Source organism: Podarcis muralis, chromosome 10 (assembly GCF_964188315.1).
Source record: "Podarcis muralis chromosome 10, rPodMur119.hap1.1, whole genome shotgun sequence".
In the NCBI taxonomy this organism is placed as follows: Eukaryota; Metazoa; Chordata; class Lepidosauria; order Squamata; family Lacertidae; genus Podarcis; species Podarcis muralis.
Window position 1 is genome coordinate 38,356,389 of NC_135664.1, and position 15,961 is coordinate 38,372,349.

Sequence of the window (15,961 nt, forward strand, 5' to 3'; positions counted from 1 at the left end):
GAACTTTAAGAAACCTGTAGGTGCCAGACTATAAAGGGATTTTAAAAGAGCCACCTTAAATTAAGTCCAGAAGGTGTCTAGTCTTTGTAAAGTAGGATGAATATATTCCCAAATGTAAGCCTCTTCCAAGAGATGGGCAACAGAATTCTGCACTAGTTGAAGCTTCTTGTCTGTCTTCATGGACAGCCTTCAATGAAGCACACTTACAAAAGCATGGATCAGCATGGCAAAACCTCTCTTCTCCAAAAAGGGGGCAAGACTATATCGCAAATGAAGTGGATAAAACAGATGTTTGTATAACAGATTGGGAGAATTTAGATCAGGGTCAACTGGCAATTAGATTTCTGGCAATTAATAGTTGAGCAGGAAGGGTCTCTTATTTTTGTTAGGAACAACAGCAACATAATTACTTTTTTCTAGCTAAATTAGGCTGCTGAAATGTGTCCACCAAGTTCATAGGCTCAGAGTGTTCTCAGAGGCCCCCTGTTCTTTAATTCCAACTGTCTTCTGCACATGGTTCCAGTTTGTAGGTCTTGGGGTTCTATTAAAAACCAAAACCAAACTAGATCCAAGAAACCTGAAGTCTACTCCAGTCTATAAGAGTGGACAAACACTGAATGACTGCATTAATTTGTTCTGCCAAGATCTTGGAATCACCACAGTCATTACAGATACACTTCAGAAGCTGAGAGCACTTAGTCCATTGAAATAATTGAGAAATAAAGACTGTACTGTATTCTTAGGTCCTCCCTCAATAAGATGTAAGTGTATTTTAAGTTTCTTGCAGATGCACCAACTAATTTCACTAAAAATGTTAGTACATTTATGAATTGTAATTTTATTTATGTTTTAAAACTTAAATGCAGCATTGCATTCACAAATAACACATTTTTAAACTCGGCAAAATTAAATTCGTATGTACATTTCAGTTTCATAGGCTGTGATCCTTACATGAAAATAAATCTAAACATAAATAGTCTTACTTACAAGGATTTATGGTTGAAAGACCAGTATTTGTAATGTACAGATATGTGCATTGCTGAAGCCATTGAATTAATTTCTCTATTCAATCTCCATTCTAAATCTAAAAACATACTGACATGAAAGAACTTTTTTCTGTTCTATTCTTTTAAATCCATCAATATGTTACATTTTAATATAATTATCTTATGCAAGCTGTACATAAAAACTCTTCTGAAGGTTTAGTTAGGTAGCAAAGATGAAATTACTCACTCAGTGTTTGATTGATAGAACTGATACTTGCTCTGGATTAAGCACAAATATGGCAAAAAAATAATCAAATATAACATTTCTGGCTTTCAACTCTGACTTTAAATTATAGACTGCTCAGTAAATGATCTTAAGCTGTTTAAGGTTTCATCAGTTGTCTGCAAGATTTATTTTCTTCAAAATTACTGTACTAAAATGTTGTCTTTTGTTGCTGCACTGATTCTGATCACAAACCACAATTTTAAGATCGCCTCCTATTTACAAAAATGCTTTGACATAGTGCATTTGTTCAGACTGGGCAGCAATAAAGGATTGTGGGATCATTCTGAAGAAGATTGTTTGACAGAGCCGGCTTGTTTATTTGAGAGTAATGTGAGCTGCATTCAGAAAATGTCATATTTTGTTTCTTGATTGTGTACATTCTCTTTCACTGCTTCCAGACAAGCCCTGTAAGGAGAGAAGACACGGATTTAGAGCTTGTTTCCATGACCAGTGGAAGTACTTTGACTCAGAACAAAGAAAAAAATAATCAGCCACACAGACACTCTGCAGGACCTTCAAGTAAGTTGTACTTTCCTTTTAATAATCAGCTAGATAAAGCTTGAATCACCTGACAGGGCTTAGCATCAAATGACACATTCCTTGCAGGACAGTGGTGGTTTCGTCTCTACTTCTGCCCTTACTTTTTATGTGAATATAAAATGTATGCCTATAGATATATTGAAATGTTAGTGTATGCATGTAGATAACATAGAACTACAGAAATGTGTATCTGGCATATCCAGAGCAAGAGATATGTACGTATGTATAGACATATACATACATACAGTGCTTTTTCTGGGGGTACACAGGGGTATGCATACCCCTAAACATTTTGTGAATCTAAGTTTGGCCTCATTGAGGGGCAGTATTTCAATATGAGTAGGAAAATGAGAGTACCCCTAAACATTTTGTGGGGATATCACTGCATACATATATCTCTAGATGTGTATGAATGGGAGAGTGATTGACAAATTGATTTAAAGAGAATGTGTATGATAATGTGTGTGCATAAAACCACGTGGAAAATTAGAATCATCAGAGATTTTGTTTAACCTATAATTTAGTTACTTATTCCTCTAGGCCCTACCAAACCCTTTGATGTTTCTTGAAGATGGGTATTTGTCTGCCGCTTAAGGCCTAATCCTGAAACCACTTGCTCATTGGTAGCTTTCAGTGAGACAAATGGCATGGTTTCATTCACTTTAGTAGTGCAGCTTTGATTTAAAATGAGAGTCTTCTGTCTTTTTAATTGTTTAATCCATAAGTATTAAATCAGTAATTTGACATGAACAGTTTAGTGTACTTTTTTTTACAGAAGTTGAAGGCAAAAAAAGAGTATAGTATGCAATTAATCCACAAACAGCAGTTAAGCACCTACTGCGATAAGTCTAACACTAAGATTTGCTTTGCTACCATACAACTTGCAAAGTTTGGGCATACCAAAACTATACCAGTATAGCATCACACTCCTTGATGTTATGATTCCTTCATAGAAAATGTCTGATGGAGTTGGCAGAAATGCTTAGGATGCAAGTGTATGTTGAATACAAGAACCAGGCAGCCTTTATTCAGAAACATATATTTAAATAGCGCTTTTATAAAGAATTGGTGGACAGGTAGAAATACGTGGTTTACCAGAAAAAGTAATCAGAAATATTTTAGTATTTAAAAACTATAAGAAAAAATAAGATTGAGACATAATAATGTTTCAAAGGTACTTATTAGTGAATAAAGCTGAGGTCTGTTGCATTACTATGTTCATTTATATTCTATCTAATTTTTCTAAGAAATCTGGAGAATCAATTTTCAAGCTTAGTGTAATTTTGGCTTAGAGAGTCAATTAGCTGCTTTTGGCACTGGAGAGTTTGTATGCCCCAGTGATTTTTGCTAATATTTTTAATTTGATTCCAAAGATGAATGCTTTTATGAAACTCCTCTTAGTTTCAAAAGAGAATTCTTTCATGGCAACTCTAGACTTCCTTTGTTTTTGTTTTTGGTCTGGGCTATTTCACATTCTAAGAAGTCTAAGACTGCAATCCTCTGCATACTCCCTGGGAAAGCCCAAAGTGGGGCTTGCTTCTGAATAAACATGAGTAAGATTGCAACACATGCAACAGTCATGCTCTGAAACACTTTTTCTTAATAATATAAAGGACTACAACACTTTTACATTTTTCCTACCATGGTAAAATAAATAATTGCAATAATAAGTAAATCTATTTGAAAATATCATTCGTTGACTTGGACCTGGAGAAAGGCACACTCTGCAAACTGAATTGATAGAAATACATAGATTAGAAATCAATGAGTTCCATTATTTGCTTTTTTAAAAGATAAATGGTGCATCCTTCTCAGTAAAAGTTTCCCTTTGCCAGTGAGGGGGGACAGTTTTTCATTCACTAAAAGATTGTGAGGCCTATGCCTAATCCTCTCCTGTGATTATTTCTGTGTGTGTGTGTGTGTGTGTGTGTGTGTACATGTCGTGTTAGCAGGCTTACAGTTGTTGATTGTACATTATCTTTAAAAAAGCTTTCACCAGTTATCATTGTATGCACATATGATTTAAATATTTAAATAAATGATTTCAGGACAGACCCAAGAAACGTTGTTTAAAGAATAAAAATAACAAAAGAGTTACTCAACTCCAACCTGCTAAATTCTACTTATTTCATATAACTTCAAACTGATGTAAACATTTTGCAGCAAAAGATTTGTTCTGGTCACTGTTGTTAAATAGCTGGTTTCCTCTCACACACAACCATGCTGTCTTTGCTGCTAAGTAATACAATATGGTAAAGGATTTGGATAAATTATAAAATACGTCACAGAGTTCTAGATAGACTGGTGAAAATTCTATGACGTCTTAGCAGACTTTATGGTATGCCAATACACTGATTTGCAAAGTCTCTATTTTTCTTTCTTCCTGCCCCCTCCAATAAAAGTTCCAATGTCAACTTTGACATCTGTTAAAGAATAGAAGATTTAGTCGGGGGGGGGGGGAGGGCAGAGAGAGAGAGAGAGAGCGCACAGAACAAATCATTAGCAAAGAAAATAGATTAAAGAGAAGAGAACTTAATGCCTGGGGGAAAGGAGCATTTATTCAAATTTAAGAAGTCTTTTCAGCACACAATTAATTCTGCAGGTTTTTTGTACATGCAGGCACCTTAAAATCTGACTCAAAATATTATTGAAATTTTGAGTAGCTGGGTACAAATAATTTAAATCTCCTAAGTGTCTAGCAAACGCTTTTTTCATTGTAACGGTCACAAAATTTTACATTGTAATACTAAACACACATGCAGTTTGCCAAATGCTATAGATTATAAAGGATGCTTCCACCCCAACCCAAATACCTTGGACTTCCCAATTCAGGCAGAAGTATTCCAAGAGCAGACTCAGGTTATTTCATGCCAGCTCTGGGGAATGCATATGACACAGATGTAGAGCAGCCTGGGTACATTTTGAGGGCACCCTTTTCTATACTGTGAGGCCTCTGCTGTGGCATCTGACTGCTCTTACTGCAACAGAGTCCTTGGAGCATGCAAGACTCCCACATTCCATGCCTGAAGCTTCTGATCTACTAAAGGGATAATAAGATCATTGACCTCATGTGGCACCAGAAGCCTCAGAACCTTTGCTAGGTCCACCATGTATGCAATTTCTGGAATGGTGCTTCAAGAACATGGTGCTTCTGTTCCAGGAATTCAGCTTCCAGGGTTATGGCTTGCTGCTCCTGTGAAAACATATCAAGGCAGTAATGGTTTATATGCACAAAACTTGATGTAGTACTAGGTTGGACTGGGAAAAAGCCAATTCTGTATTTATCTGTTATTGTAATTGTGGTTTTATAAAGAGTAGCTTTTGTGTATGAATGTGTGGTTGTTGTGGCATTAGTTTGACAAGAACAGGGCTTGTGATCTCAGAAACATTACAATGAAATATCGGCCTTTTGGTAACAATCATAAGCAGAGAACTCTGTTCTTTTTTGTTTCCTTTTGTCTCCTCCTAACACATTTGTTGACTTTGAAATGAAGGGTTATCCTACATGAAGAACTCTCAAGAAAAACTAGAGATGGGGAGGTTGAGGGCAGTACCAATATGTTTGGTACTGTACTGTAAACTTAGCTAGGAGCCATGCAGCAAGTTGAGATTTGTAACAGAATGTTATAGTGTGAAGTGTTCAGAGTCCAAACCAGCCAGTCATTCCTTATTCGTGGGTACTATATTCCACTTTCCTTTTTCCCACCCCATCAATTGTGAATCTTATATATTATTAGGCTATTTTGGAGTTTTTCCCCACAGAGGGTTTTTTCTTCTATTTTTAATCCCTCAATGCTACACCAAGAATGTTGGTATCTCTCTTTTGTTTCCCAGTGGCCCAGTTAAGCTACATAGACATCAGCACTTAAGATTGCTGTTTGATGAAGTAGTGGCTCTGCTGCGGCAAAATTATTGTGTGTTTCTATGGAGTTCACACAGGAGAATTTACTGATTGGTTTTTCCCAGAGTTCCTTGACTTTCTGTTAACAATGATGTATCAGATAGGAAGATAAAGATCACTATAAATCATTATTCTCTTGCTACACCTACTTACACCCATATTATGCTTGGTACACAACATACATTTTCTAAATGGCAGAAAGGAATAAGGCAATGATTCCAGAAGCCATAACTGTCCACTTAAGAATGTCCTCTCTCTTCTCCATCAAAAATATATTTATAAAAGCAATGCAATAAGAAATTATCCAGCACCTGAATAACGCTGCTGAAGTTATGAGAGGCAATGTCACATCATATATACATACAGTGAAATCTGTTTTTCAAATGCTGGAACTTATGTAGCCAAAATAACACCACAGGGAGGGGAGCAAAATCCTTAAAAGTTGGCAAAATGAAGCCCGGTGACTACTGGTGTTTAGTGGGCACACTAGACTGATAGGTGGAGCAGGGGCACAGAAAACCAGGGTATAAGGGGAATGGAGGAATGTCTGTCTGAAACCTAAACAGGAGCACCCCAGGCCACAACATTATGTTGCAAGTCACACTTGCACTTCCCCATGTAGTTCTGTGTGGGATTTTGAAGCTACAGGATACACTGTGGCTCTTAACATCAAATTCAATAATACAGGTTCCTTTACTGAGGATACAGTTTATGAAATAAATAAGCAGATTGGTGGGTATCTTTTAGGAAAGATAATGCTCATACCATTATTAAATAAAAGTAAACATTTTATTTTATTTATCAAATGAAAATCACATTTTGAAGCTCAAGTCCCTAATACAAAGTTTTAGATACAGCCCAGCAGGATTTCTTTTGTTGTTGTTGTTCTTACCCAAGCCATATTAGAATGAAAGGAAGCTTAGAGTACAGTTGCACAATTCTCATTCCTTTCCACGATCTTTTTGGAAGAGATGCTCAGGATAGATTGCATCCTATTGCTATTTAAGTGGTAGTCTTGTAACACTTTTCACCAAATCTCTCGAAGTGCCAAACCACTTCAGAACAATATTTTTATAAATGAAAACAGACTCAGAGATACAAAGGCTGGGTAGGAAGTAAGGAAGATAAGAAAATAGATTTCATAAAGATAGACAAAGAAATAGTTCATACCCTCATAAAATTTATAAGAGGCAGCAACTTATAATGACAATTATTGAATCAAAGATGTCATACCAAAACAATAGCCCTGAGCACTTTCTTCAGTCTAAACACAAAATGAGGGACTGACTCTTTCACAAGAAAATTACAGTTTCAAAAACTCTAATGCTGTTCCTCCCACCTACCTTTTCCTCATCACAATTTTCCAACCTTAAAGTTACGCCTCCAGTTAAGGAAGCAGACAAACTCAATAATGTTGCTTTCTCACTTGGCTTAATTAGAAACCTCACCAAAGGCATAACTGGATTAACATCAGTGTTGCTCTTAGAATAGAGATCCTTATCTGGTTCTTATAATTTTAATGGGGAAAGTTCACTATAAGTCCAGAGTTATCTCTGATTAACCAAACAGCATGGGTTGAATCCAGGCTTGCCTGAAGAAGAGTCTCACTAATTGGGGGCTTCCGAGGGTGAAAGGGGAGGAGACAGTTTTCAGCAATTCCTTCTTACTTCTTCAGCCCTCTGCTCCATAGGGGGGGGGGGGACTCCGGAACAGTGTATGCAGTGACTGCAGCAAGGAAGAGATCAGCGGAAATTGCCTCCTGCAGAAGCATCCAGTGAGTGGAAGCATCCACTGGATTAGAGTACCATTTGTACAAGAAGGAATCCTTCCATTCACATAGGGAAATGTCTGGATGCAACTCAGTCACATAAGATGAACCACATCTATTTTTTCCCCTTAATACTGCTGTTCTAATCTTAAGTGCAACTTCTTGTAATTGGTATAAGTTCTGGTGAAAGCTGTTAAAGAAGCAGGGTTATAGAGTTTACACCAGGGGACAGCAAACTTTTTCAGCAGGGGGCTGGTCCACTGCCCCTCAGACCTTGAGGGAGACCAGACTATATTTGGGGGGGGTGAACAAATTCCTATGCCCCACAAATATCCCAGAGATGCATTTTAAATAAAAGCACACATTCTACTCATGTAAAAACACCAGGCAGGCCCCACAAATAACCCAGAGATGCATTTTAAATAAAAGGACACATTCTACTCATGTAAAAACACACTGATTCCCAGGACTGTCCACGGACCGGATTTAGAAGGCGATTGGGCTGAATCTGGCCCCCAGGCCTTAGTTTGCCTACCCATGGTTTACACACACAAATCTAGTTTACATACTTCTAAGCGCCAGAGGATTGAAGCAAAGACTGGGACACAGTTAAAGTTAATTGTGACTAAGGCTCAAACTAGACACGATATGTGATCAGCATTTTACTGTGAAGGCATTTTCTTAAGCATTAAATGCAGCCACAGAGGTATGAATCAACCCAGAGCCTGGTGCTGGGAGTGCAACTTTTAAACCCTTTTCTCACAACAGTTTGAATCTCACACCCGAAGGTTGCTGTTTGCTTTGTGGCTATGTTTTCTTTCATGGGATAATTCGCAGCTTAGGGCAGGAATGAATTAGAAAAACCAAGTTGGGGGGGGGGGAGAGAGTTAACTGCCTCCCTGCTCTCACCCTTATTTCCATATCTCATCTCTATTGCATCTCTCTCCCACCCACCCCTTTTAACTTATGGGGAAATGTTGTTCCTGATAACAGATTTATTGTGTCACATCTCATTGCGCCATTGAAAGTGATGGAATTAAGTTTATGGCTTGTCCATATCAACAGGACTTGGTCATGATTACACTTAACTGGATTGGGGCTAAAGTATTACAATGGCAACTGCTGGGAATTGCAAATGAGTAGATTGCTGTTTTGCTTAGGTCTTTTGGGGGGAGCTTCCCAGAGGCAGCTGTTTGGCCACTGGGTGTTGGCCAATGGATAGCTAGATAGATCAATGAACTGATCCAGAGGTTTTCAACATTTTTGAGTCCACGGCCCCCTTGACCCACTACATTCTTTCTGCAGCACCCCTGTGGGGCTCAGGAGCCCAGTTATGTCACCCTTTGCTCGCAGAGCTGGCAGCCTCTCACCCTTTTTCAAACACCCTCCCTTGTGGCGTGTTCCCTCAGCCTCCTCTCCTCTCCCCTCTTCTTGGGAGTCCTCTGGGCAACCACAGCTGCTCCCCCCCCCCAGTCTTTGAGCTGCCCACCCCAAAGAGAGGTGCCTTCTCACACTGCCCCACAGGGGCCTGGGAAGCACCCCCTGGCCAGCCCCAGAGGCACCATTCACCTGGGAAACTTGTAGCCAGGGCTGCTATGACAAACATCCATTCAAGGCTTTTGGGAGGCAGAGACATGAGAGGGCATCAGAGGAGGGAGGGAAGGGAAGAGGGACAGAGACCAGTGTTGCCCATGGCACCCCTGACCATCATTCAAAGCACCCCAGGGTGCCATGGCACACTGGTTGAAAACCACTGGACTGATCCAACCAGCTCTTCTTAATATTTTTAAAGTCATTGAATTACCTTCATTTAGCAGACGAAGCCATATCAGAGGCTTTGGATGATTTTGACTATAAACACATCCATCTAGAGGCCATATCCACTTTTAGTAGCCGTGTTGTATACACTGCAAATGTATAAACAAAACGCATACTGTGAAATATACTTGCAAAAGACTTATGCATCTCAAGGAACTGAAGTTGGCACCAGCTGGTGTGTACTCAAATGGAAAGATGCATATTTTCCTAATTTAATATGTGGAATTACATTAAAATTACACATTCCTTCTAATAGTGAACCTAAGTAGGCAAGTGTCTGTTTGAAAGCAAAATGAGACCACCTAAAAGCAAGTGGCTATATCCAACATAGACTCACTAAGAATGATGGGCATGACCAGACATTAATTTTAATGGCTCTACTCTGAGTTGGACTTACTTGGATACAACCCATGATTCTGGTTTTCACATACTTGTTAATTAGGTATGCAAAAGTTTATGTGAAAGGTTTTTGTATAAAAAGGGGGGGGGGGACCTGTGAGCTTCCATGACCTGTAGAATGTCGAAAGAATAGTGATGAGAAAAATATGAGCAAGACTTCTAATTGCCTGGAGAGGGAATTTTGGGCTCACATTTAAAATGAAAGACAGAAATTCCTGTCTTTTGCTTTTGGGGGCAGGGCGCAGTACAGCTTAATCACAACTATAATGACTCATTTCTGCATTGTTTTCAATGTGCACTCTCATTTCCATTTTGGGAAGTGCTGAATGTCTGCATGAACCAGAAACTGGGGACGCTGTGTGAAATGGACAATTAGGCTATGTTCACAGTGTGAAGCACTTTTGTAGATAGTGCTTTTTAATTGTACACCTCTTCACTAGGCAAAGCAGCCACCACTATCCATGTTGTCTGTACACATAGGTGGGTATGTATACCAACTAGTACATGTACACCAACACATTGGTGTTATCTACTCCCCTAAATTTGTGTCCCCATGCCTCCCGGCTGTGGGCAGAAATGATGTAATGCCACACTGCAGGTGAGCACATGTTGTTCCATAGTACTTTTTTGAAATTATTTTTGGTCATTCAAAATGCTAGCTGTCCCTAAAAAGAGACTACAGAAACTGATGTACTGATTTATCAATATACAGTCTGTTCCATGGGTGTAGCCAAGGGAGGGCAAGGGGGCAGCTGCCCTGCCCCATCAATCTAAATCAATACAAATCTGAGGTTATACCCATGGTCTGTTCCCTGCTTTTCCTAGTGCATGTAGCTAGACTGGAAAATGTGAATTGGCACAGGCCTTGCAATGTCAGAAAGTCCACCCCAATAGAAGATGACATGAAAAAGCGCCCTCTGTGTACACAGGGAGACAGAAAGCACTTGAGAAGTTCATTCTCGGTACAAAATGGATTATAACCCTTCCAGCAGGATGAGCCTTATATATATGTATGGTGCAAGACAGGAACGATATGTGTGTGCAGCACCCCCAAAATGTACCTGCATCCAGCACAGAATGCACATTATCACAGTGTGGTTGTGGGCAGATGGACTGTGGAATGATGAAGGTATGGAGGAATTAGTCAAATTAAGCTAAGGTTACCCTGGAGGCCAGGAACATTTTGTGGCAAGCGACACACACACACATGCAGTGCTGTATTCAACCACCGACAGTAGCAGTTATAGAGCAATGAAGCACTCAGATTCAGGATGGGCAGCCAGCCCTCATCCTGAACCCATTACCATGATCACTATATTGTATAGTGGAGGGAAGTGATAAAACTACATCTGACAAGCCCCAGAGAGTGCTATATGGCTCCTGTTTGAGGCTGACTGGAGCCCTATGTAGTACTCAGAAATTTCTGAAGGTGTTATTGACAGCTACATAGTTACCATTGAAGACTTAAGATTTGAATAAAAATTCAATATTTAGGTCAGCTTTCTCCATTTCTTATTCAGTGGAGTAAATGGTGACTTCCTCTGTCTTTCCCTTGGTGGAAGTCTGGCGAGCGTATGTTGGGCTGAGAAATTGAAATAGTAACCCGTTGGCCCTATAAATCATCTGGAATTTTCTTCATGTGGTTAAAAAATGCCAGAATCCATAAAAATGATATCTCTGTGCCACTTATGTGTTCATGAAATACGGTATGTGCAAATGACGAAGAAATAATTGGACACAAAAAGGAAACAATGAATATGTAAATTATATGTCTGGATTTTTTCAATTTGATTCTAATATTCCTAAAATACTGTTCCTGCCCATGCTTTTTACAAATCTCAGTTGTGAGATAGCATGTAAATGTGAATGAATTATCAATGCAATTTGTGAATGTGTTAACTATGTGTTTAAAATGTATATGCTTAATCAGAGGCATTCCCTTGTGAAATAGTATTCAGTGCTGATCACATTGTTGTCACTCTGCACATCTCTTATTTCCGCCAATGTGGTTAGTGTGATTTCCCGGCCAATGAATGTTTTATCTGCAATTATTCAGAAGAAACACATGTGTGAGAGAGCACACACATATTAAATATCCACAAATTGCCATTGAGATCAAAGTTTTTAATCAGTTAATGGCTTTAAAGTAGCTTAGATTTTCTGCTAAAACTTTTCGAATTAGGAACTAAGTAACAAAATTAGGCATGATGAGAGGCTGCTATGTTGTTGTTGTTGTTGTTGTTGTTGTTGTTGTTGTTGTTGTTGTTGTTGTTGTTTTAAAGATGACTTGAGCAACAGCATTTTCATACCAATTTCTTCTTGTGTAGAAAAGGATGCACCTGTGCCTGAAAGATCACCTTTGGGGCCCTCGCACAAAGAGCGGATCTCATTTCGAGACCATCCAGTTCAGCTCAGCGGTGGATGGGGAAGTGGCAAAAAGAAGGCAAAAGCTTTGAAATAGTCATTGGACCTTCAGCATTTAAAACATATGGTGAGCCTGTGCATTGCCATTCTTTTTGGATTCTGCAGATGGAAAGTTCCTCAGCTCCATGTATGCTGTATTTTATTTTACGCTGCATGATTTCCCACCTTTTCTTCTTCTTTGGCTAAGTTCTTTTATAAATATCAGAGAAATTACAATATTTGTATCTGAAATTTATTTTTGCAGTATGGTTTAAAAGCATGTATGGAATTATTATAAAATGGCTGGTATGATCCGGTGAACAAATGGATGTATACGTACAATAATGGTTTGTGATTGTGCAGTGGTATGTGACCGAGATAGCCTGATCCACAGTTGGATTTAAGTACATGTGTTTAAACTCATTTCCTGTACCTCTCAATCAAGCAAAACAAATCAAAATCAAATTGGCCCAAATCTAGGTATTTTGCTTCTCTGCTTTGTAGATTGGAATATGTATCTGTTAAAAAGTAAAATGTGGAATGTCCATCTTATTCCAAACATATTAATGATGTAAATATGTTTTGTGTAAAAAATGCATCAATTTCTCCCCAGCAGTTGCACACCCCAGTGGGGTGAATGAATGCACATTCACAGCACATTAAAATTCAGTAGTGTGATATTAAGATCTGTTTCATAATTCCAAATTATGTTTATTATTTTGTGGTACATTGGCAGTCTTCTTACTTTTCAGGTCTGCTACCCTATTTTCCAGAATTAAAGTATAACTTTTAACATCACACAACAATTTTGTCCTAGCCTATTACTTCAGTATCGGTCAAAATCTACCCTTTTGTAGCCTCATGATGAGTCCGTCCCTTCCATGCCACTGATACTAATGTTGTTTGCATTACTTCAATGCATGTATGCTTTTCTTACTGAAGCAATGTTTCGGTTAGCGTGGTACAAATTGCTGACAGAATCTGGAGAAACAACTCTTCTATTTACTTTGGTGTCATTATATCCCACTGGAGCCTTGACCCACTCAGAAATACTGTTGAAATAGAAAAGCTAAGACAAAAATCAAGGCTTCAGTCAATAAAAATAAAAAAGATGTATTAATATGTTGTGGCTGTGTTTAGAATATATTATACATTCCCTGACACAGTAAAGTTCCTATCATGTTGTCTGTTTTCATTAATGTCTTCAAGTTAATATGGTTTGGAAATGTTTCTCTTTGTCTAAGACCACTGTAGGGAAAACCAAAGCAGTATGGACCTCTAATATATTTTATGGCTGGGTTTGCGATAAATAGAAAATTGCACATTCGTCTTGCCAGCTATTTACTGCACACAAAGATTTGGGTATTGAATTGCAATCTGTATTTTAATGTCTCCTGTCATAATTCATTTTTTAAAATGAAAATGCTGCTAAACAGATGGTTTCAGCTTTCAGACTTACCTGCCCAACACTTGGATTTAAGAAGATGCAGTCCAAAACCCTAAGCACACTCACTTGGAAAGAAAGTGCAGTGAAAATCAGTTGTGCAAAGTTGCTAGCTGTAAATTCACTGATGTCCAAGTATTCTCACTTTAAGACATTTCAGAATTGAGCTGTCCAGGTTAAAATCTCAGCAGTGGAATTCTGTTCAGGAAGAATGCCATTTCTACTCTGAAAAGTTTCCCATTCGTGGTGTGTGACTTGTCACATCCACACCATATGTTTAAAGCAGTCCTTTACCACTTTAACAGTTATGGCTTCTCCTCCAAAAGCCTGGAATCTGTAGTTTGTTAAGGGTCTCCAAGATTCTTAGTTCCCAAGATTCTTTGGGGGAAGCCACAACTATTTAAGTTGTATGAGATGTGGATGTGACCTTAGAATGGGGAGCCTTGACAACAAAGCATACAGGATGGCCACAGTCCACTTGCTCAACCTAACTTACCTTCCAGGGATGGAGTTAAAAGAAGAGAGGGAGCTATATATACTGTTTTGAAGTCCTTGGGAAAAGTGTGGAATATAATTCTGATAGATGTCCATCAACAGAAGTGCCCATGAAGAAGCTACTAAATTAAAATGGTGGATACCAGTAGCCCTCTTTCAGACATTACTTGCTTGAAAGGGGAAGGCATGGGGAAAAACAGTGCATGTTTAACTCCATTCAACATGCTTCTCACATGAGTAATGCCTGAAGAGAGCTTCGGTGAAGCTGCAATCCTAGACACACTTAACTGAGAGTAAGGCCCACTGAATTCAATGTGATTTACTGCTGAGTAGACCATTTTAGGGACGTGGGTGGCACTGTGGGTTAAACCACCGAGCCTAGGGCTTGCTGATCAGAAGGTTGGCAGTTTGAATCCCTGCAACAGAGTGAGCTCCCATTGCTCAGTCCCTGCTCCTGCCAACCTGGTAGTTCAAAAGCACGTCAAAGTGCAAGTAGATAAATAGGTACCTCTCTGGCAGGAAGGTAAATGGTGTTTCTGTGCGCTGCTCTGGTTCGCCAGAAAGTGGCTTAGTCATGCTGGCCAAATGACCCGGAAGCTGTATGCCGGCTCTCTCGGCCAGTAAAGTGAGATAAGCACCGCAACCCCAGAGTCGTCCACAACTGGACCTAACAGTCAGGGGTCCCTTTACCTTTAGACCATGTTTAAGATTGCAATGCATTATTGCCATACCTTGAGCCGAACCCCATTTTGGCTGTAAGCCTTATTATGCTTCTAAGTATGAAAACTGAGCTTCATGTAGGCTGGAACATTGAAAGTCAGTGTCTTTGACTCCAGGTGAAGTTACTTCCAATAGGTTGTTAATTGCATATTGTGTGCCTGTTTCATGAGTGATTACAGTTTGACATGTTTGCTCCTCTGCAGCCTATTTATGGCAATGGCCTTGATTCCCAGTGCAATCCAAACCAAATGACAGCTGTGGGAAGGGGGATAACAGTGGAGGCAAGCACTTCCCATATGGGGGTGATTGCATGATGCACAGGCATTTGTGTAGCCATGCTAGCGCCCTGTGTTGTGGAACTTTGAATCCCTGGACTTCAGACCGTGTTTGTGGCAAAGCAGGTTTCTAGTCCTCATAAGCAAAATTCTAAAGAAACCTATACAAATTGTGAACCACAGAAAGCAAATCACAGCCAAGAATTATTTCCCTTTTCACTATGCTCACTAGTCTTTGTCTCCTTTGGCCTTCATCATTCCCTATTTAGCAGACTGGAAAAGGATTTTTTTTATTTAAAAAAATGTTTTAACTCCTAATGAAATAATGCTGAGATGTTAAAGTACAAGAACTTGGTATGACTTACATCAGAGAAAACAACTGAATGGAAATATCTTGCTGCCAGAATTGTACAAGAAGCCCAATATCTGTTGCAGAAACATCCTAGACTGGGATTTTCAGCATATGCACTGTGGGGTAGGGAGAGGCAGATGCTGGCTTCAAGTTTTGCCCTGACTCTGCTACTGGTAGGTGAGATGAGCCATCAATATCCTTGCATATAAAACAAAGTGTTTTATTTGTTACTTTGTTATGCATTTTTGTGTTTTTATATTTAAACCACCTTGTGATCCTCAGATGAAGGGTGGTATAGAAATCTAATAAATAATAATCACAGACTTGTCACCCAGAACACATTTTAAGTAGTGCTAAAAGCAGCTGCTCATTCATGTTAAAGTGATCCAAATGGGGTTGTCCGTTACCTTTCATTTCAATTTATTTCCCAATCCAATACAGTTCTGGACGCTTGGCTATTTTCTAGTTATAAAATCTATTAGTTCACTCCATCTCTGGGTGGTGAAGGGCTGGAAATCGTGTGAGGAAGTTGCCACTGACCTCAGTAGTGGCAGGATACAGTGTAGACAGGCAC

At 39.1% G+C, this 15,961-nt stretch overlaps 1 protein-coding gene across 4 annotated transcripts in view; it reads left to right on the plus strand.

Annotated features, from left to right (window-relative positions):
- Positions 1–13,221, plus strand: part of LRRIQ1 (leucine rich repeats and IQ motif containing 1) — a 96,617-nt gene extending 83,396 nt beyond the window's left edge. For all 4 annotated transcript variants that reach the window (XM_077934778.1, XM_077934779.1, XM_077934780.1 and 1 more), the window contains 2 exons: positions 1,671–1,791; positions 12,026–13,221. In XM_077934778.1, the coding sequence (XP_077790904.1) occupies positions 1,671–1,791; positions 12,026–12,159 (255 nt within the window). In that variant the 3' untranslated portion in view covers positions 12,160–13,221. The remainder of the gene's footprint in view (positions 1–1,670; positions 1,792–12,025) is intronic.
- Positions 13,222–15,961: the final 2,740 nt, after the last annotated feature.